General features: G+C 51.3%; 1 protein-coding gene across 7 annotated transcripts; it reads right to left on the bottom strand.

Annotated features, from left to right (window-relative positions):
• Positions 1-30: 30 nt before the first annotated feature.
• Positions 31-19,262, bottom strand: snapc4 (small nuclear RNA activating complex, polypeptide 4). Of its 7 annotated transcripts, none has more exons than XR_009768236.1 (23): positions 18,988-19,262; positions 16,229-16,339; positions 16,067-16,107; positions 11,296-11,392; positions 11,172-11,215; positions 10,971-11,087; positions 10,733-10,876; positions 9,835-9,919; positions 9,650-9,731; positions 9,461-9,568; positions 8,269-8,341; positions 8,017-8,181; positions 7,794-7,944; positions 7,614-7,720; positions 7,425-7,519; positions 7,261-7,355; positions 6,785-6,885; positions 5,623-6,690; positions 5,138-5,542; positions 1,032-1,389; positions 735-940; positions 416-589; positions 31-223 (listed from the first exon to the last, which is right to left on the bottom strand). XR_009768236.1 is itself a non-coding variant. In XM_061671203.1 (22 exons), exons 2-22 carry the CDS (start codon positions 16,332-16,334, stop codon positions 482-484), a joined length of 3,756 nt encoding a protein of 1,251 aa, XP_061527187.1. In that variant the 5' UTR covers positions 16,335-16,339; positions 18,988-19,262; the 3' UTR covers positions 343-481. The 7 variants fall into 7 exon arrangements, 5 of the variants coding, with proteins under 5 accessions (XP_061527187.1, XP_061527188.1, XP_061527189.1 ...); XR_009768237.1 differs by lacking the exon at positions 31-223 and adding an exon at positions 245-286; XM_061671203.1 differs by lacking the exon at positions 31-223 and having other exon boundaries at positions 343-589.
• Between the last annotated feature and the right edge of the window lie 1,062 nt (positions 19,263-20,324).

Below are 20,324 nucleotides of genomic sequence, written 5' to 3'. Positions count from 1 at the left end.
CACGGTGACTGTTGGGCACGTGGCGGGCGCCACCCCCAGCGCGCACGCTCGCACGGCAGCTGCTCCTCTGTCAAGTCAATTCCGAAGGAAAGCGGGCGTTCCGGGACCATTCCAGGAATCCCGAACAAATGCCGGGACGCCTGTTCCGCTTTCTTCTTCATCTTCCTTCAAACTTCCCAAAAGATGGCGGCGCGGGCTGCTGGTGAAAACCTCTTTGGGATTCCTGGTGTGTCCGCAAATAGCGCAAATGTTAGGTTTGTGTTGGTTTGTGGCACACCGCCGCCGCCTACCAAAGTCCACCCACGCATCACATGACAAACAAAAAACAAGCTTTTAAAAACCTTTCAGCTGATGTTGAACTTTATTAAAAAAAACTTTATTGAAAAACATCTCGGCCGAAGGTTCCTGAACTCACCGTTGTGATGCGTTCAGGTATACGACATGAACAAAGAACACTCAAATAAAAACAAATCGACGCTTCTCATTGGTTGCTGACAGCCTCACTGGGGCGGGGCTGGGCGGGGCCAGTGGCGCTGATTCCTGAGAAGTGATTGGCTGGAGCTCCTGAGCCATCGCATGAAAACTTTCTCTGTGTGACACGCACAAACACGGGTTACAATTATACATGACACATATACACGCACGATACAATCATATGCCCGCGCGCGCACACGTGACACCGCCACGAGACGGGTACCACTCGCGTGCACGTGAAAACGTTTCGCCGGACTCACCCATCCGTTGTGCTTTTGTGTCCTTTGTTTGGCGTTCTTCACTTTCTTCTCGACTTCAGGTGTGCGTGACGACGTCGACGTGGCGACGGGCCTCAGGGTGGCGAGGAGGGCGGGGAGGGCGAACACTGACAGGAAGCGAGCCTTCAGCAGCCGGTACGCCGGATTGGATCCCAAACGCTCCCTCACCAAACTGCGCAACAAACACACTACGACGACAACATCAATCACACGCATACAAAAGACACAACCGTACAAGAGCATTTATTGTTCCAAGACTCAATGTGTGTGCGCGTTTACTTGTTTCGTCAGCGGTGTCTTCAGGCAGGCGAGAGGGCGTGGCCTGTGTGGTGCGCTGTACAAGTTGCCTGGCGGCACTGGCGTTCTTCGTTTTGTCAGCGAGGACGGCAGCGAGCGCGTTCAGGCTGCTGCTGCACGGCGGCAGGTATGGCAGGGACACGCCCAATTCCGGCACGGCCACACCTCCCAGGCCGATCAGCCAATCTGCGACCGTCACAGGCGACCCCGAGAACACCAGGGAGGGGTCGACGTTCAGGCCCGCCCTCCGCGGGGGGGCGGGGGAGGAGCCGCCTGCGGGGGGGGGGGCCCGAGCCCATGGGGCACCGGAGGCAGAGCTTGAAGCAGTTGAACGCGCCCACTGGAAGCAGCCAATGAAGACAGCACGTGCGCTGAAGTCACTTGCGCGGCGCCGCCCTTTTTGGGCTGGGATGTACGACAACCCTGTCTCCTCCTCTCACGGGTCAAAGCCTGCAACAAAAATGTTCATTTGTTTGTTGCAGGCTTTGTGGGTGTGTGGTTATGCGTGAGTGTGTACGGTATCAAGTGCGTGTGCGTGTGTTAAAGGTCGTCGTGATTCGTTTCGTGTGGTAGCGTCGCACTACTACGGCCGGCTAGCGCTGCTGTTCTTGCGGGGTGGCGAAAGGGCGAGCAGAGTGCGTCAGCTTCTCCTTGTCAGTATGAAGCCTCCTCCCTTGACAACACATGAAAACTGAGCACCTCAGGCTAAACTACAACTAAACTACTCAGAGGAAGTTTGACCCTGTCCGCTTCAAGCAGGGCAGCCCCCAGCCATTAAGACGCTGACCCGTTACAGTCTGCATGCTTCGATGTGTGTTTGGAGCTCAGGGTAAAGACCGAAGACCCGACTGTAAACTCGGCACCCAGCAAAACTACAAAAGGTCAGAACATTTGTCCTGGCACCGCTTATGACTGACGTCAAATTGACGTCACCGGAAAATGGCTATCATCGACCACGAGCTGATGAGACTCAACACGGACATCGCGGACCTTCGGGAGACACTTCTTCCATCAAACGGTAGTCTCAAGGAGAACATCTACATCTTCTGGCAGGGGCTGGAATCCAACGACCACAGAGTGTATGGTGTAGGATTTGCAACTCACGTAACTCACTTCTACCCTCAATGGAACCACCTTCGCAGTGAACTGCTCGAACTCTCTCTCTCCTCCTCACGACGTCTTCCGGGACTATCAACATCTTCAGTGTCTATGCCCCAAAACTCTGCTCCACAGTTGAGGCTGAAGATGCATTCTATGACAATCTGAACATCAAAATCAGAGCGTTCCCTCCAAAAGAGCATCTGCTTCTACCTGGGAACCTCAACGCCAGGATTGGCTCCGATTACAGGCCTCACTGCATTGGCCACTTTGGCATAGGGAAGCTCAATGAGAATGGGCAGCGGGTACCAGAACCTCTGGATCACAAACACCTTTTTCCTCCCACTAAGCTACAGCATAGAGTGTCCTGCAGGCACCCAAGATCACGACACTGGCACCAGTTGGACTTCATCACCACTAGAAGACCCCTAGTCCCCTATGTGCTGGTCACCCGTAGTTATCGCACTGCTGACTGCGACAATGACCGTTCCTTAGTCTGCAGCAAGATGCGCCTTCAACCCAAGCGCATTTATCGCTCCAAGCGGAAGGCATAAACACCGCTGGAGCGCTAATACCTGAACTACGGGTACGCTTCACCAGAGCTGCTGACGAGGCTCTCGAGAACTGGCAACTGACGACTCTACAATGCGACGGACTCACACCCGTGAGTCAGACTGACCTGGGCACCTTCGGTTAGAGAAAGAAGAAAAACTAGGACTGGCTAGAGTCAGGGATCGTGGAGATGAAAACTGCTATCGCCGTCAAGCGGGCTGCACTTCTCGAATACGAGAGACAACCCGCCGAGAGGACGCTCGCAGCTTACCGCCTAGCCCGAAACAAAGACCGACCCATCGCCCGCAAGTGTACCGACGACGACTGGCTGAAAATGTGTCACGGCATCCGGGCCTCCTCCCACGGCGGGAATATATATGTCCGAAGTATGAGGTCTTCAAAAAAGCATTGTGCTCGAGTGTCATCAAGACTGCCCGTCTCAAATCAGTCTCGGAAGACATCGCCACGGTTCAAAACAAACAGATGGAGAGATGGGCAGAGCATCAGCAAACATTTACTCTCGGGAGAACACAGTCACCCATAAGGCCATTGAAAACATCACCGCCCTGCCTATCATGGATGAGCTCGATGCCCCACCTTGACAAATTGACATTTGCTTTTGTAAAAAAGGAGAATCGCAAGGTGACTCTTTAAGGTCCTATTTGGAAAAATGTTGCATTTGAGACTCCGGCAGAGTGGCAAATATGACCAGAGAGCCAATCACAAGCGCCGGCTTAAGAAGGAGAAGAATCACCTTTATTGTCATGAACATGCATGCATGCACATGAAATGTGTTCTCTGCATTTTACCCCCTCACAGTGAACACATACACGTTAGTGGAACACACCGGGGCAGCATTTCGGGGTATCGGTGTCTCGCTCAAGGACACCACAACCGTGAGCCCGGGGGATGTTGGAGGATGGTCCGGTCGGGGTCTTGAACCTAGGTCCCCCACGGTGGCGGGCGAGGAGCTTAACCATTGGGCCACGGCTGCCCAACGGAGGAAGTTATAAGAAAACAAAATTGCAGACTTTTTCAAATGTAACTAACATTTTAATTAGTGATACACCGAATGAGAAATCCGAGGCTGAAAAACGAAACGCTGAAAGAAATGACCGCTATGACCGACCGTGCCATCTCGCGATCCACAGTGAAGGCGGGCATCGCGCAAGCTGTGGCAAAGGCAGAAGCCGAATGGGAAAAACGGAGACTTCGCAGACAAAGTAGACTGCAAGCGCACCAGCTAATGCTGCGGTGGGCAAACTACGGCCCGCGGGCCGCATCCCGCCCGTTGATCATTTCAATCCGGCCCGCCAAAGATTGGTACAGAATAATGCCCAGTGGTTCCACCAGGTAGCGCGGTAGGTACAGTGATACATTGACTCGACTTTGGCTGTCCTGTTTTTACTGTGCTACTGCTCTGATCCGTTCTTCAACCACGAGTGGGCCACAGAAAAGAAAAGTCGACAGTGAGTTCCGAGTGTTTAATATAGAATGGACTACGGTCAGAGGCTGTATGTCTAATTTGGTAAGAAACCATTGTGGTTTTGGAGGAATATAACATCAGCAGTCACTTTTCTACCAAGCCTGCTGATTATGCGAACAGCCAATCAACGCAGGAACAGATGGCTACGCCTCAGCGGTTAAAATCGAGCTTGTAGGCTCAGCAAAACCCCTTTATCTGACAAACTGCTATCCAAGATTCAGTCACACAAGACCCTGAAACCGCGCCACGGGAGCTGCAGATGGAACTGATTGATCTCCAATGTGATACTGTCTTAAAATTGAAGTGGAACTCCCAAACTGGATGAGTTTTATGCTTCATTAAGCGCAGACAAATTTCCCAAATTCCGGAAGTCGACACAGAGGATGCCGGCGGTGTTTGGTTCTACATATGTGTGAACGGGCTTTTAGCGTGACGAACACCAAGAAAACATCCTACAGATCCCGGCTGAGTGATGAACACCTCAGATGATGAAGATGATTCTGATTCTGATTCTGATGTGTTCTGAGAATTGCCACACCAAAACTAACACCAGACTTTGATGCGCTGGCAAAAACTACAATGCCTTTTTTTTATGTATTTTTTTTTATATGCAAGCATCTGGTTCTGGCTTGGCCCGTCTGTCAAATTTTAAAAAGTCCATGTGGCCCCTGAGCCAAAACGTTTGATGCAACAGAATCTGCCACTCAAGCATTGGATGATAGCACAGTCACAGGAGGCACCGCAATGCAAGCGCAGACGCTAAACTCCATTGTCTTACGAGACGGAAAGATGCCAAGGATGATGATGTGTGTGTGTGTGTGTGAATGCATATGAGTGCGTTTGTGTGTGCGTGTCTGTGTTTGTATATGTGCACATGCATGTGTGCGTGAGTCCTGACATGTGAACCGATGAAAAGTGAGAAAGTGGGCAGGGCATAAGAGAAACAATTTACCTGGGCCTTCTGACTCGACTTCCTGATTCGCTTCCCTACATTGGTGTGAGTTCTGCCCCCAGAATCTTCCTCGCACCCCCGCTTCCTCCTCGTGGGCGGCGGCTTGGGGGCAGGACTGCTGTAGTCGTGGTCAAGAGTGACGGAGCCGGACGGGGCCGAGGTGGGTGCCGCAGAAGAGTAGTCAAGAGGGGGCGGAGCTAGAGGGGTTGCGGTCAAGGATGGGCGTACAGGGCCAGCGAGGAGGGGCGGGGACACGAGGTGCACAGAAAGAGGGGACGTGGGCAAGGACGGGTGGGCGGGGCCAGAGAGGCCTCCAGAAAGAGGGGGCGTGGTTAGCAGCCAGATGGAGGGCGGAGGGGGCCTGGGAGGCGCGCAGGGGAGGATAAACGGGAGGCGGCACCACGTCTGCGGGGACGGAAGCATGTCAATCATCATGTCAATCAAATTAGGTCAACCAATCAATACTGGAGAGAGAAAAAGCTGACCTGTGATTGGACTTGAAAAGGGCGCAGAGCTAGAGGTGCCTTGGGCAACAAAGGGGGCGTGGTCACGAGGCAGATTGAAGGAGGGGCGTGTGGGAGGAAGCCAGCGGGGGGAGCTTGTTGCATCACCGCCGCCGGCCCCGCATCCGGGGGGCGCGCCCGGTTGGTGTACAACATGGCCGCCACCGTCTTGGGGTTCTTGAGACATGGGGGTGCTAAGGCGGGTGTCAATTCGGGCTTTGGCGGTGGCGGGCGCGGTAGGAGGGGTCTCCACGGGGATGGGGTCAGCTTGTCGCAGCCCCGCCTGACGATGACGTCCTTGCAGCCAGAGACATCCACCGTCATGGCGCGGAGGAGGAGCCTGAAGACAGGGGTGGAGCTCAGCGTCGTCTTGTCCCCGAGGGCGTCGGCCAGCGTGGGGGTGGCTGGGCTGGGCACGAGCACATTCCCCACCCAAGGTAACACGGCGGCTTGCAGCATGTAGTCCATCTCTGTGACTGTCACATGGCCCTTCTTGGGGGGGTGGCGGCGGGGGCGGAGCTTGTTGTACTTGTTGGCCTGGTGACACAGGTGCGAGTGCAGCTGCTCCTGGGACATCATCAGCATGGCGCCGCCCGCGTGGCGCTCCTCCCAGCTCAGCCGCCGGGGCGGCGGGCCCACCACCACCGAGCGGCCGAACTCGGCCACCACCGTGGAGCGGACGGCCGTCGGACCCGACAGGGGGTCGGCGGATGCCGGCTCCAGCGTCACCAGCCTAGCACGGCGGAAACTGGACTCTGGACTTTCCTCCTGCGGAATCCACTCGTGCATGGGTGGGACCGGGTAGTAATCTTTGTCCTCCTCTCCATCATCCGGCTCATCTTCCTCACACTTGCTGTCCACTGAACTCTCTTCCTGTTCCTCGTCTTCGCCCCCAGTGTCCACGTACTTCACCTCATCCTCGTCTTCCTGGCTGCTGTCCTCCTCCTCTTTGATTCTCTGCAGACGCCTCCTAATGCTTGCCCTCAACTTGGTTTTCTCATTCTTCATGGTCTTGGTTTCCTGGGAGGTCTTTGGTATTCGTTGTCTTATCTGTTAGAGAAAACACACAACACACACACGCACGCAAATGAAGATGAATGATTGTGTGTTGTGCTAACACTGAATGCTAACGTCTGTCGTGTACCTTCAAAGGCTCTTTTGCGCGTCTCATCATTTTTTTCCATTCTCTGAGACATTGAGCATCGTTGCGGTGTGGAATCTCTGCCGCGATCTTCGCCCAGCGACCTGGCGACCGACCGCGTGACAAACACTAATCAGTGCACACAATATGTGACGCCTTCTTATTCATATGACATGTTACCTGCACTGGCTAACATGGTATGGTAGCATTTGTCTGTCAGTCCTCAATATACTGTATGTTTAACATGTCTCTGATAGCATGCTCATAAACACAAAGATTTAGCTGCTATGGATAGCATGCTAATAACACATTGTGCATTAGCTGTTACTAACTAACACACTCCGAAACATACTCGAAGTGTTAGCAGTACCAACTAACTTGATAATAAAGCATTACTGGCTAACTTGCTAATGAAGACAAAATGAAGTGTTAGCGGCATCGGCTAACATGCTAGTCAAGGTGGCGCGATGGACACGGACCGGCGCCATGTTTGTCCAGCAGCTGGAGGAGGAGTTGCTGCTCATACAAGTCAAAGGCTCCTCTCCTGGTTCCTTCCTTCAGGCAGTCCAAGTATCTGCGGGACAGATGACAAACGCAACGTCAGTCAGGTCAGTCTCGTTTATCCGAACCTGGTCCTCCTCACCGGTCCCTGCAGGCTCCGTCGGTGCGGCCAGGGACCTCCAAGCGGATCTTCCACCACCTCTTCTCCCCGTGACGTGCGACCGCTCTCAGCAGCAGCTGTGAAAAGAGCGAGCGAGCGGGTGGACACAAGATTTAGAGGAGTAGACCGGACAGAGACTTCAGACCCTGACGATGTCCCCGTGCGACGGACCTGGTCCTCCTCTGTGGACCAGGTTCCTTTCTTCAGCTGGGGGTCTAGAACTGAACTCCATCGGTAGATGAGCTGCGGCGTGTCTCGACCCTCCATGAAGTAGCAGACTGAGGAAGAGGAAGAAGAAGAGGAAGAGTCGTGGTCTGTGACCGTGCTGTGTGACGCCGCCGGTGTTCTTACTCTGCGTGTACGGTATGAAGTTCCCGATCCGCATCTTCTCAACCATCTGCGTGAGCTTTTGGTCCTCGGCGGGGGTCCAGGCCCCGCGTTTGAGAGAGGACGAGATGAACCTCTGGAACGTCTGCAGGCACATGAAAGCGGTGCGGCCCGTCTGATGGAACAACGGAAGCGCGTCAATGCACAACCTCACCGGCATCTCCCCGCCATGATCCACCCCGCTCACCCGTAACTCCTTAGCGATGAGGTCCCAGTTGGTCTCCTGGTTTCTGGCGCTGACCTCCTTAAGCTTCTGAACCTCTTCAGCGCTCCAGCGGTTCTTGTTGATGGAGGGATGCAGAAAGTTCTGCCAGAAGAGGCGAAGGTCGTCCGCCTGGCGCAAGCCTTCAAACTGACACAGATGGTGTTAGCCACATGCTAATAGGCCCAGAAGGTGATCTTAGCCCTCGTAGACAATCTTCGACAAGCGTTCACGTACGTCAATGTTGGCGATCTTGTGCCAGTCGTGGTACTCGTTCTGGTCCCCAACAAGCTCCTCCTCCTTCTTCAATCTGGCCAATCACAATGCACTAGCGTCAGCAGCTAGCCACACGAGCACATACAGACAGGATGCTACCAACATGAAAAATATTAACAGATACAGAACTTCGCTTTTCGTATGCCTTAGTTCGATTAGGATTTGGTTTGGAATGGGTTTTTCACCCAAAAAAAACCACTCAGCTTTCATACAGCCGCTTGTCAGCCATTCATTTCCCGGAATCGGTGCACCATTGCCATGGCCTTGTGACTCCAATCTGACTTTTTATTTCGTCGGGCGAGCATTTCGGAAATTGTGCAAAAAGGCTTCAACCGACGGCAAGGCGTATTCCACAATGCTTTTATTCTGAATCAGAATCAGAATCTTCTTTATTTACCAAGTATGTCCAAAAAACACACAAGGAATTTGTCTCCGGTAGTCGGAGCCGCTCTAGGACGACAACTGACGGTCAATTGACAGAGAACGCTTTGGAGACAAAAAACAGTCACTGAGCAATAAAGGGTTGCTAGTTATGTGGTAATGCTGGTACATTTTTGATTTTATTTTTTTGACAATTGAGCAAAAAGACGCAGAGTCCTCTAGCACTTAGAGCAGTTCGAAAGACTAATATTGTAATAGTCCGGTGCAATGAGCATTGTGCAAAGGGCGGCGAGACTTCAAGCGAGTAGTACGATAATCTGGGACAATGTCGATGGTGCAAATGTTGCAGATACTCCTCAATCAGTGTGCAATTGGAGCAGATGCTACTCTGGCATGAGCGGCCAGTATTGGTCAACGACAGATATGCAAATAGTGCAGTTGAAGGTCTGACTTTCGACAGGATGTGTTGCGCCGATGACGCCCCACCTTGTCGGACTGTTGCCGAGCAGACCGAGAGACTTGTTGTTGCCTTGCACTTGCCGCCTGTTGGACCCTCATGACAAAAAGTTTTCAACTGTATATCGTATTTTACATCTGTAACGCTCCAGTTATTCTTTATAAAAATGTATTTTTTTTCATATTTTTGGGTGTCTGGAAGGGATTCATTGGATTTACATTACCATGTGAAATATCGCTTTGGTTTTTGTACGATTCGGTTTTAGTCGGACTTTATGGAACGGATTCATGACGAAAACAAAGTGTGACGTCATACTTGATGGATTCAATGTCTTTCTCCAGAATTTCAATGTGAGCTTTGAGCTGCTGCTTCTCGTCTTCGGACTTGTCCGATGAAGACAACTTCTGAGTCAGGTAGTCCAACCTGAAGAAGGTGATGATGATGATGATGAAGAAGAAAGGAAGAGAAGAAGGAAAAACTAGAAGACAAGAAAACGACTCCAACCTGGACAGCTTGGGTTGGAGGAGTCTCCTCAGACCGTCTTTGGAAACCGAGTTGATCAGCAAGGTTTTCTGCCAACTCTCCCCTGAACGCGCGCGCGCGCACACACACACGAGGACGACAACGTCGAGGAGTCAAAAAGTGCGCGTTGACGGTCGTCACGGTGACGGTACAATCGGCTTCCTCACATCGTTTGACTTTCATCTTGCTGTTGTCCAGGCAACCCTTCATCTTCATCATCTTCTCCTTCGCATCCTGATTGGCCGGAGGACCCTGCGGGAGGACAGAGCGGTGTTGCGATCGGTGGACAAGACTTTACTTGTTGCCGCGAAATCTGCACAATCCAAAGTGAAGTCCATCCATCCCTGTTGACCGCTCCCGAGTTTCCCCTTGCCCTCGGGCTAAGAGTCTGGGTGTCATCCTCGACAGCACACTATCTTTCCATTCTCATATCAATAACATAACTGACTTCCACCTACGCAACGTCGACCGACTCTGCCCCTCCCTCACCCCGCATACTACCTCCATCGTGGTCCGCGGACTTGTCACACCCGTCTCAACTATGACAACTCCCTCAAAAGTCCCTCCATCAGCTACAACTGATCCAGAACTCCGCCGCACGCAACATCATCATGTGGAGACCCCCTCTTTTCGCCACATTAGCCCCGTCCTCCAGCGACTTCACCAGTTCAAGCTTCTCCTCTACATCTTCAAGGCCATCCACAACCTCGCCCCTCCATACTTGTCCGACCTCCCCCACATCGGCACGCCAGTCCGCATCCTCAGGTCCTCGTCCTCCTCCTCCATCCACCCGAGTGTCCCACCTGCCCGTCTCAGCACAATGCGGGGCAGAACCTTCAGTCGCACTGCTCCCACATCTCTGGAACTCTTTGCCACCAGACCTCCGGAACTCAGTTTCTATCACTTTCTTTAAAAACAAACTAAAAACTGTAACTCCGCTGCCCTGTTTTCTTTGTAATTGTTTTATTCTCTCTGTATAATTCAGTTTTTGTTGTTGCTTTTTACGCGCAGTGCCCTTGAGAGTCTCGAAAGGTGCTTACTAATAAAACGTATTATTATTATTACCAGGCCTGTGACTTTGCTCTTGAAGTACGGCTTCAAGAAGTGGCCCAGGAACAAGGCGCCGTGCTTCGGGTACGCCGACGAGGAGGCGGGCTCTTCTTTGGAAGCTTCTCTGATTGGCCCGGACAGCTGAGACACCGCCTCCTTCTACACACGCCCACGTACACAAACACGCACACGCACACCGTCTTGTATAATGGCTGCCGTGTGCATGTGTCTGTGCATGTATGCGTGTGCGTGCCTGTTGTCGCTGGTTGTGCGCCAGAAGAATCTCCAGCCGCTTGAGCTTTTCTTGAAGGATCTGCTGGTACACCAGGTTCATCTGAAGACACGAGTCCACGGTCGTGGACAGACCCAGCTGAAGTTCAAACACACAAGCACGAAGCTGGTCAGCATGTTATAGAGAAGTCACATGTTCAACGATATTTGATGGTCCACTGACCTCACTTTCACCGCTGCTGTTGCCGTCGTCGTCGTCGTCACCATCTTGCAAGCGCACACGCACACGCGGTTACAGTGAGCTGACGCGCGGTCACATGACAGGAAGTGGAAGCAGAAGGTCCTACCTGACACACTGACGGGGCTGTGCGGTCCCAGAATGTTCTCCAGGTTCTGGATCTCTGTCTCGATCTTTTGCCTCTGAGCCAGCAGACCTGCAACGGACTGCACGTGCGCGTGTCACGCACATACGCCACCGGACATGTTAGGTGCGACCGTTGTTCTATCGAGTTTTGAATGACAGCTGAGCTCACATCCACTTATTCGTGGGCCGAACTTGGAGCCGATCCTCAATCCGCCGCGAAAACGCGTGGCCGCCGGGCGTCGTGCAGTGTGTCGCACAGGGGTGTCAAACGCACGCTCCGCGGCCCAGAAGCGGCCCGTCGGGGGGTCAAATCGGGCCCGTGGGATCGAGAACACACGAACTGCGATTTCTCCAAAAAAGTGTCGTTGCTAATTTGGTCCGCTGGAGGTCGCGCTGGCGACCACTTAACACGAAGTACTTTGATGCTCCTCAGGGTTTGACGTTTGTTATTGATGCACTTGCCAAGGCTTAACGACGCCAAGTTAGAGCAAAGTAAGCCAACTCCATATCGAATGCTGCTGAGCCGCCTTCGCACGACACGTGCGGAAATGAAGACCTCGTCGAAACATTTCAAGCTGCTGAATTTTGCAAAATATCAATGTCCAAAGCGGGTGCTGTCATTGTTTTGAAGTATGATTCTTTCACTGCCACAACTCCGTTCAATGTTGATGTCGGCATTTACAAGGCAGGCGGACAACTGCATTGTCTTTGGGAAAGGGTTCCCACTTGAGTAGTTTGGATGGTGTGATGAGTCACTTGTCAAGTTTTCCAGATAGATGCAACAATTCATGTACATCCATCCGTTCATTTTCGGAGCCGCTTCTCCTCACGCGGGTCGCGGGCGCGCCGGAGCCTATCCCAGCTGTCGTCGGGCAGGAGGCGGGGTACGCCCCGAACCGGTCGCCGGCCAATCGCAGGGCACATACAAACAAACAACCGTTCGCACTCACAGTCACGCCTACGGGCAATTTAGAGTCTCCAATTCATGCGTGTTTTTGGGATGCGGGAGGAAAGCGGAGTGCCCGGAGAAAAGCCACGCAGGCACGGGGAGAACACGCAAACTCCGCGCAGGCGGGGCCGGGGATGGAACCCGCAACCGCACAACTGTGAGGCAGATGTGCTAACATGTCCTCCACCATGCAAAAGAGTTTTCATGTTAATTATTCACACGAAAACAATCGATATATTATCAGGAATATTTGGGGCGATCCGCTTGAGAGCCGATTGGGGTGAACGTGGCCCCTGAATCTTCGACAGCCCTTTTGTGTAAGCTACCTGATATTAGCTTTTGGTTTTTTGGGGGGAAAATAAGGGGGAAAAAAATCAAATCCTCATTTTATTGCAACCTATTTCTCTTAAAAGTACAAGCATTGTTCCTCGTAACATTCTGAAATGTGTCGTCTGCCGTCATATTGCAACTTCCTCCCCTCAAATGTCCCCTTTTCCCGCCGATATCGCAACGCGATTGCAGACAGATGGGAGACAGCGGCTGCCTGTTTGAAGACGGACGACACTTGAGGCTTTTCTTTTCTTTTTCTACCAACTCGGAAGCGACTCGAGCTCCAATTTCCCGTCCGGTCTGTCGGCTGTTCGCGTGAGCTCGGGGACCGCCTCAACTCGTTTCTACTGCGGAACCTCGGGTTACGGACCGCCCCCGGTTTACCTCTAGTTATGTATTATTTTGGGTCGGCGAACGGTCTTGGCCCGATGTTGTGCCGCTGCTCGCGCTACGTGACGATCACTGATTCCGTGCCTAACATTTGGATGTAGGCTGAGAACAAGTCGTCTGCTCCGCGGCGTACGGCGGAGGTTCCGTCTCCGCGTCCTCGATCATCCGATCGCAAATCTCATAGCGATGTGGTAAAAGACATCCGGAAATCATTAGATAATCGTCAAATATACCAGAGGTGGGAGTAAGTCACATATGCGCAAGGCTCAAGTCACTGTGGTGGAGAGAAGAAGAAAAAAAATAACATGAAAAAACAATCAAGCAAGTCAATAATATCATTTCGCCATACCCGCAAACGCCTGCGCAAAATCTTCTTGATTTTTTTTCATCTCCACCACACTAGCGCCGCTGCTTCACTTCTGCTTTCTGCGGTCGGCATTATGTTTTCGAGGATACTGTCTGGAAAAAAATGGACTTTTGCGTGCCTGTGAACCAAATCGAAAGGTTCCGACAATTATCGTAAAGCGTCCCGCCACTTGCTACGTTACTGAGCTGTACTAAAAGGTTCCCAATCGCATTTTGATTTTTAATCGTCCCGAAGCAGTTGAAAGTATGAAACTTAATGTTTGACCAGCTCGCTAAACTGTTCTCGCTTAACGGTCTTTGTCGTGCTGGATGAAGTTCAACCTCGTTGTTGTTGTGTCCTTACTGCGCCAGTTGCAAAACATGCAGGTTGCCGTCCTCTTTGTGCAAAGTTCATCGACGACATGAAATCCATCCATCCGTTTTGTACACCGCTTCTCCTCACACGGGTCGCGGGCGTGCCGGAGCCTATCCCAGCTGACTATGGGCGAGAAGCGGGGTACACCCTGAACCGGTCGCCAGCCCATCGCAGGGCACGTATAAAGAAATAACCAGTCCCGCTCGCATTCACACCTACGGACAACTTCGAGTTTTCGATTAACCTAGCGTGCATGTTTTTGGGATGTGGGAGGAAACCGGCGTACCCGGAGAAAACCCACGCAGGCGCGGGGAGAACACGCAAACTCCACACAGGCGAGGCCGGATTTGAACACGCAACCTCACAACTGTGAGGCAGACGTGCTCGCCAGTCGTCCGCCGTGCTCCCCCGAACAACATAAAATCCTTAAATCCAAATTGTGTTCTCTGTAGTGGACATGCGCCCCGCAAACTGAGGTGACACAGTGACTCCCCACACCTTGCTAAACCGCATTCTTCCAAGCGGCCCTGCCACGAGACCGCCCCTAAAGAGACGTCTCGTGGGGCCTAAACTACCCACGAAATCTGAACTCCCAAGCAACAAAGGCCAGATGCTCCACCGGACTGTCCGGGAACAGGAACAATTGCTGGGACGAGGCGACACCCGCAGGCGTCGAGAGGAACTGCAAAGTCGAACCGTGAACTCTCAAATGAGGTTTAACCGAGGATAAAAAGTCTGTTTTCATATTTAATATTATTTTAATATTTTATTTTAACAATGAAACTTAAAATTACGCTAAACCGTCGCTTCCGGCTTATTCTTTTCTCCTAAATTAATGACATTTTTATTTCAGCCATATACACTACGTATGTTTTGCGCTCCTTCCATCGTTGTTGATGCAGGTGGTTACGTCACATTGGCAAGTGCGCAACAACGCACGCTGGGTTGCCAGGTTGGCGTGAATCACCCCCACAAAAAAAGGCAAACTATCTCAATTCCAATGCAGATTTGCAACTCTAAGCGAGATGACTGGTCAAGTCGTGTAGTTCAAGTCAAAGTCAAGTCAAGTCTTTCTGAAGTATTTGGCCAGCAAGTTGCAAGCCATAAGACTGGCGACGTCTCAGAAATATACTATTTACAGTATGTATGTTATTTATTGAATTGTAGCATCTCTTGAATGACAACGACGTACGGTTAATGTCGGCCTAATCGCGTCGAAATAGCTGTTAACGTAGATAGATATGAACACCGAGGGTACGTTCGGAAATTCACTCCAAGCGCGCTCGCTACACTCCGGAACGTTCGGAAAAGTCCGAGTGTTGTTGGAATGTGCCTTTGGGTCATTCCCGGCGCCGCGGAGCGCACTCCCGCCGCTCTGACGAAGGAGACAGAGCGGCACTGAACCGACACATTCAATATGGCGCACGCACCGACCGTCTTCCAGCCAACGGCCGACGAGCTCGTTCGCAAATTCAGCGAACACGGAGTGCGCTCTGCCTCTCTGAACACTGCGCTCTCACAGCGCAGTGAGAGCGTCTGATTGAATTTACCGACGTACCCGGGATACGGTGCGCGATGGTCATTGCGCCGGACTATTGCAATACGAGTCATTCCAACTGCTCCAAGTGCTCGAGGACTCTGCATCTTTTTGCACAATTGTCAAACATGTTGTTTTAAATGTACCGGCATTACCAGATAACTAGCAACCCTTTATTGCTCAGCGACTGATTTTGTATTTTTTTTTGTCAATGTCTTTCTGTCTCCAAAGCGTCCTCTGTCAATCGACCGTCCGTTGTCGTACTCGAGCGCCTCCGACGACCGGAGACAAATTCCTTGTGTGTTTTTTGGACACACTTGGCAAATAAAGAGGATTCTGATTCTGATTCTGATTGAGCTTGACATGAGTTGAGGTCAATTGAAAATTATTTCTGGAGCTGAACACGTTGTTTTATAAAGGTGCAGGCAGTATATAGATCCACTGCGAACCGTAAGTTGCACACGTGGAAATGAAAAAAAATAAGAAAAAATTCTTAATATTGGTGAAATTGCCATCGTTTCGGTTCCGAAATTTCCGATTGCTCAAAACGATTTGCAGCAAGACCATAATCAATAAATGTGAATATTTTCTGAACGTAATTATTTGCACCAAAAAAAAAAGTAAAGCTTATTGAGGCACGAATATTCTGGTCCGGCCCACTTGTCCTTCTTGTCCAGTTTGTCAACGTTCAAAGTTCGGGATCGGATAGTCCGGTCTGGGGTGGGCGAGCGGTCTTGGGCGAAGATTGGTCAGTTATCAGGCATGGAGTAACCAACATGAAAACCATGGGCAAAAAGTTGGGCCCCATGTGTGTGCGCGCGTATTACCGGCGGCGCCTCCAGGTCCGTGTCTTCGCCAGACTCGCCATCTAATCGAGAGACAAGATGTCACCGTCACAAGCGTACGCTTCCTGTTTGCAACCGGGCTCGTCTCGGTTTGGCGGAAAAAGACAAAGCGGACGGAAGTGTCGTTGAAAGTACAAAGACAACCTGAGTCGCTGCTGAGTTGCTGCAGTTCGCTGTTGCTGGCACACAAACGTCGTTGCAGAAGTTCCACTTGCTGCCGGATCCTGTCCCTCTGCTCGCACAACGACATGACCGCTACGCGCAAAGAAAAACAAACACATTTTAGTTGGATAGACTAAGGGCACACAAAACGTACGTACTACACAAAAGCACAACACAGCGGACCCCCGCATGCTCGCCGTTCAGATTCACATCCATTTTTTTCCCCCAGTCTTTTTTCTTTTTTTGGGGGGGGGGGCATTGTTGACATTTTACCAACGTCTTTAAGCAAAGCAAACTACATCAACACAATCTTCCATCCGTCGTCTTCCAAGTGGAAGACGACGGATGGAGGTCGGTCGCGGGGGCAGTAGCTTCAGCAGGGAAGCCCAGACTTCCCTCTCCCCAGCCACTTCATCCAGCTCTTCCGTGAGGATCCAGAGGCGTTCCCGGGCCAGCCGAAAACTGTAGTCTCTCCGGCGTGTCCTGGGACGTCCCCGGGGTCTCCTCCCGGCGGGACGTGCCCGGAACACCTCACCGGGGAGGCGTCCGGGAGGCGTACTACACAGATGCCCCAGCCAGCCACCTCATCTGGCTCCTCTCAATGCGGAGGAGCAGCGGCTCGACTCTGAGATCCTCCCGTATGACCGAGCTTCTCGCCCTTTCTCTAAGGGAGAGCCCGGACACCCTGCGGAGGAAACTCATTTCGGCCGCTCGTATCCGGGATCTCGTTCTTTCGGTCACGACCCTCAGCTCGTGGCGCATAGGTGAGGGTAGGAACGGAGATCGACCGGTAAATCGAGAGCTTCGCCTTCCGGATTAGCTCCTTCTTTACCACGACAGATAGACACAAAGTCCGCATCGCCGCGGACGCCGCACCGATCCGCCTGTCGATCTCCCGTTCCGTTCTTCCCTCGCTCGTGAACGAGACCCCGAGATACTTGAACTCCTCCACTCGGGGCGGGATCTGCCCCGAGTGCGACCAGTTCAGGGTGTCGTCCGCCTTTCGCCCGAAGTCAGCTGGGATAGGCTCCGGCGCCCCGCGACCCTAACCGGGATAAGCGGTGTTGAAAACGGATGGATCCATAGCGCTTCTCCTCACCAAGGTCGCAGGCATGCTGGAGCCTAACCCAGCTAACAGTTTGATTGAATTCTTTTGGAAGATTTTTGCGCGAATCTTCATGTGGTCCGTAATCCTCGGTGGTCTGTCGCTTTCCATATTTTCTGCTCCAACGGATTGAGGGTAAACTATCTCCTTCCCTTTCGTCGAGGTTGCTTAGGAGAAAGTTACGCCAAAAGGTCCATCGAGGCACGTTTCCTCAGCATTTTGTAAAGTTTGAACGCCCTCCCCTCCAAGTGCTTCCGGTTCATCTCGATCTGGTAGGGTAGGATAGGAAAGGAAAGTTGCGGAACAAAAAAACAAGAATCCAAAGAGGGCCTCGGATTCAACATTTGTACACCGGGAAGAGCGCGCGAGACTACAGCCGCTAAGACAGACAGACAGACAGACAGGGGCGTCGCTAGGTTTAATGGGGGGGAGATGCACAAGATGTGAGCGAATTTGCGCAACATTTGACAAACAACTTACAAAGTCTGAGGAATTGCTTTTTAACATTTTTGGACAGACTTTAAAACAATATAAAACTGGGGAAAAGTTCAAAGTCAGCGCTAGATTTGATAGTGTTATTACAGTCCCCAAACGCAGGAAGTATGTTTACAGCATTAACCACAAAAAAAGACAAATACATTGTTAGTGTCTGCAAAAAGGTCACTGTGTTGTCACAAAGTCAGCCACGCCCTTCATTTTGAACCAACAAACAAAATGACAAGAGAATCATTTCCCTTCGAGGAATGAGCAAAGTAATTCCAATCTAATCATCAGCCACTCGGTGGGCGGAAGATTCGACGAATGCCGTCTGCTTTTCAGGGCGGTCGATCACGCCGTTGTGACTCGGATGCCGAATCGTGTCTTTTTCGGTCGACATTAGACGAGACGAAATTCTTTCCCTTCAAGATTCATTAAAACACATTTAATTCGTTACTGATCAATATCGACGCTAGTGACATGAATTTGACTAGTTTGAGCCAAATACTTTCGAAGTCAAGAGATTATATTTCGGGCACATATTGGATTCAAATGGTTGGAGAAAAATATGACGCAATTACTTTTAAATTCAAAAATAAAGTGACATCAAAGTAGTCTTTAACAGATCTAGGACAGGTTAATTTGGTTAGGGTTAGAATTGTATGCATAAAATTCGCTCGATCACCTCCTTCGTCTTGATGTTTCACAATGACGATATGGCAACGTCAACAGCCAGCAGCTTGACAATGCAGGGCTGACTGAAAGCGACGTGAGGGAACGAACGACGGATGGACGCGAGACAGTTTTCCAAGAAAGTAAGTCTTGGTCACTGCTGCAGTTCGCGATGGCCCCCGGCGAACAGCGCCACTGACGAGCTCGTCCATGACAGCGGATTCACCCGTCTGCTCTGCTGAGGAAGTGCGCGGTCCTCGGCGGCCCTCCGCGGTCCTCCGCGGCCCACCGCTCGCGCTGACGAGCACGCACGCGCGGGCTCAAAGCGACGTGGTCCCGAAATCAGGATTCATATGTGAAAAGCTAAATGAGCCTCATAAACCACGACAAGTTCACTTCATTTCCCACGCCATTATCTTTCCATTTGCTCGGTGATGACTAAAAGTATTAGTGCGCACTTGGTCGGTAGGCGGGAAGTCTGACGTACCTTCAGGTGCACTTTGTCATAATTTCGAGTTCGTTCAACCGACGCACGTTGTGTTTAGCTCCTTAGCATATTACCCAGCAGGCTTTGCGTCAAAACAGCACAAACGACGCCATAGCATGACGGCACGGCAGAGCGTCACGATCTGCGCGCTCCGAGAAAGTTTAACAATGTCCAACAATGTCAGAAATGTCAAAGAAGACAAGCAAAAAGTTATACGGACAAAAACAACTGTGATATCTGCCAGTCAGGCAGCGAATAACTTCCGTATTCGTCACATCCGGTCTGGCCGCCGTTCACTGACGGGTTTGTTTTTCATCTTCCGACCGCGCCAACAAATGAGACTTATTTTTTAATTGTATTTTTAAGTCGGGTGCTTTTAAGTAAATGTTACAGTTTGAAGATTGTACAACATTAAAACAATTATTACACGGGAAGAAAGAAAAAAATGGCACGATGGCATAGAGGACCAAAAGCAAAAAATATTTTTTACCGCAATTTTTTTTTCATAGTCATCCTAATAAGTCACTTACAACTACCTCACCACAATTTTACCTGTCTGATGTTAAAAAAATTATTATTATTATTATTATTTTCTCCTCTCCCGGGGGGACGGTGTGCGAATGGTTAGAGCGTCTGCCTCACAGTTCTGAGGACCCGGGTTCGATCCCCGGCCCCGCCTGTGTGGAGTTTGCATGTTCTCTCCGTGCCTGCGTGGCTTTTCTCCGGGCATTCCGGTTTCCTCCCACATCCCAATAACATGCGCGGTAGGTTGATTGAAAGACTCTAAATTGCCCGTAGGTGTGAATGGTTGTTGATATGTGCCCTACAATTGGCTGGCGACCAGTCGAGGGTCACCGTGTTCGAAACGGGCCGGGATAGACACCAGGGGCCTCATGTACAAAAGGTGCGTACGCACAAAAACGTGGCGTCGGTTCTTTTTCACGGCAAAGTTCAGATGTATCAAGAGTGACATGAGCGTGGAAGTGTGCGGCGCCTCACGCCAACTGCGCGGCTGGCGTCCGCACGTTTCTGCGGCTTTCGGTGATCTGGCGACACTTCGAGGTGATGCTGGGAAACTCTTCTCAAAACTCTGCACATCAGAGACGCATGAATAATGAGCGCTGATGAACAATTCATGCCCGGCAACATTTGATTTCAACAATGCAATTGCGGCAAGGACTCAGAATTCATTTGTTAACCGGCGTATTGAATGAACCACTGATATTCGTGAGGACACCTATTCATTGATCGTGGCGATCATTTATGCCGCCTTTTGCCCTCACGATCGCTTCGTGACTCCAGCACGTGCACTGAAAAAAAGAGTCCTTTGAATTGAC

This window comes from Phycodurus eques, chromosome 3, assembly GCF_024500275.1.
Source record: "Phycodurus eques isolate BA_2022a chromosome 3, UOR_Pequ_1.1, whole genome shotgun sequence".
NCBI classification, from domain to species: Eukaryota; Metazoa; Chordata; class Actinopteri; order Syngnathiformes; family Syngnathidae; genus Phycodurus; species Phycodurus eques.
The sequence above is the reverse complement of the archived record's forward strand: the minus strand, read 5'-3'. Positions and strand labels throughout refer to the sequence as shown.

Excerpts from the sequence above, each read along its gene's own strand:
- snapc4 (XM_061671203.1), bottom strand. The coding sequence starts at position 16,334 with ATGTCGTTGTGCGAGCAGAGGGACAGGATCCGGCAGCAAGTGGAACTT. Across the intron at positions 7,721-7,793 it reads CTTCATACCGTACACGCAGA|TCTGCTACTTCATGGAGGGT; the intron begins GTAAGAACACCG and ends CCTCTTCCTCAG. Across the intron at positions 590-734 it reads CACAAAAGCACAACGGATGG|AGAAAGTTTTCATGCGATGG; the intron begins GTGAGTCCGGCG and ends CGTGTCACACAG.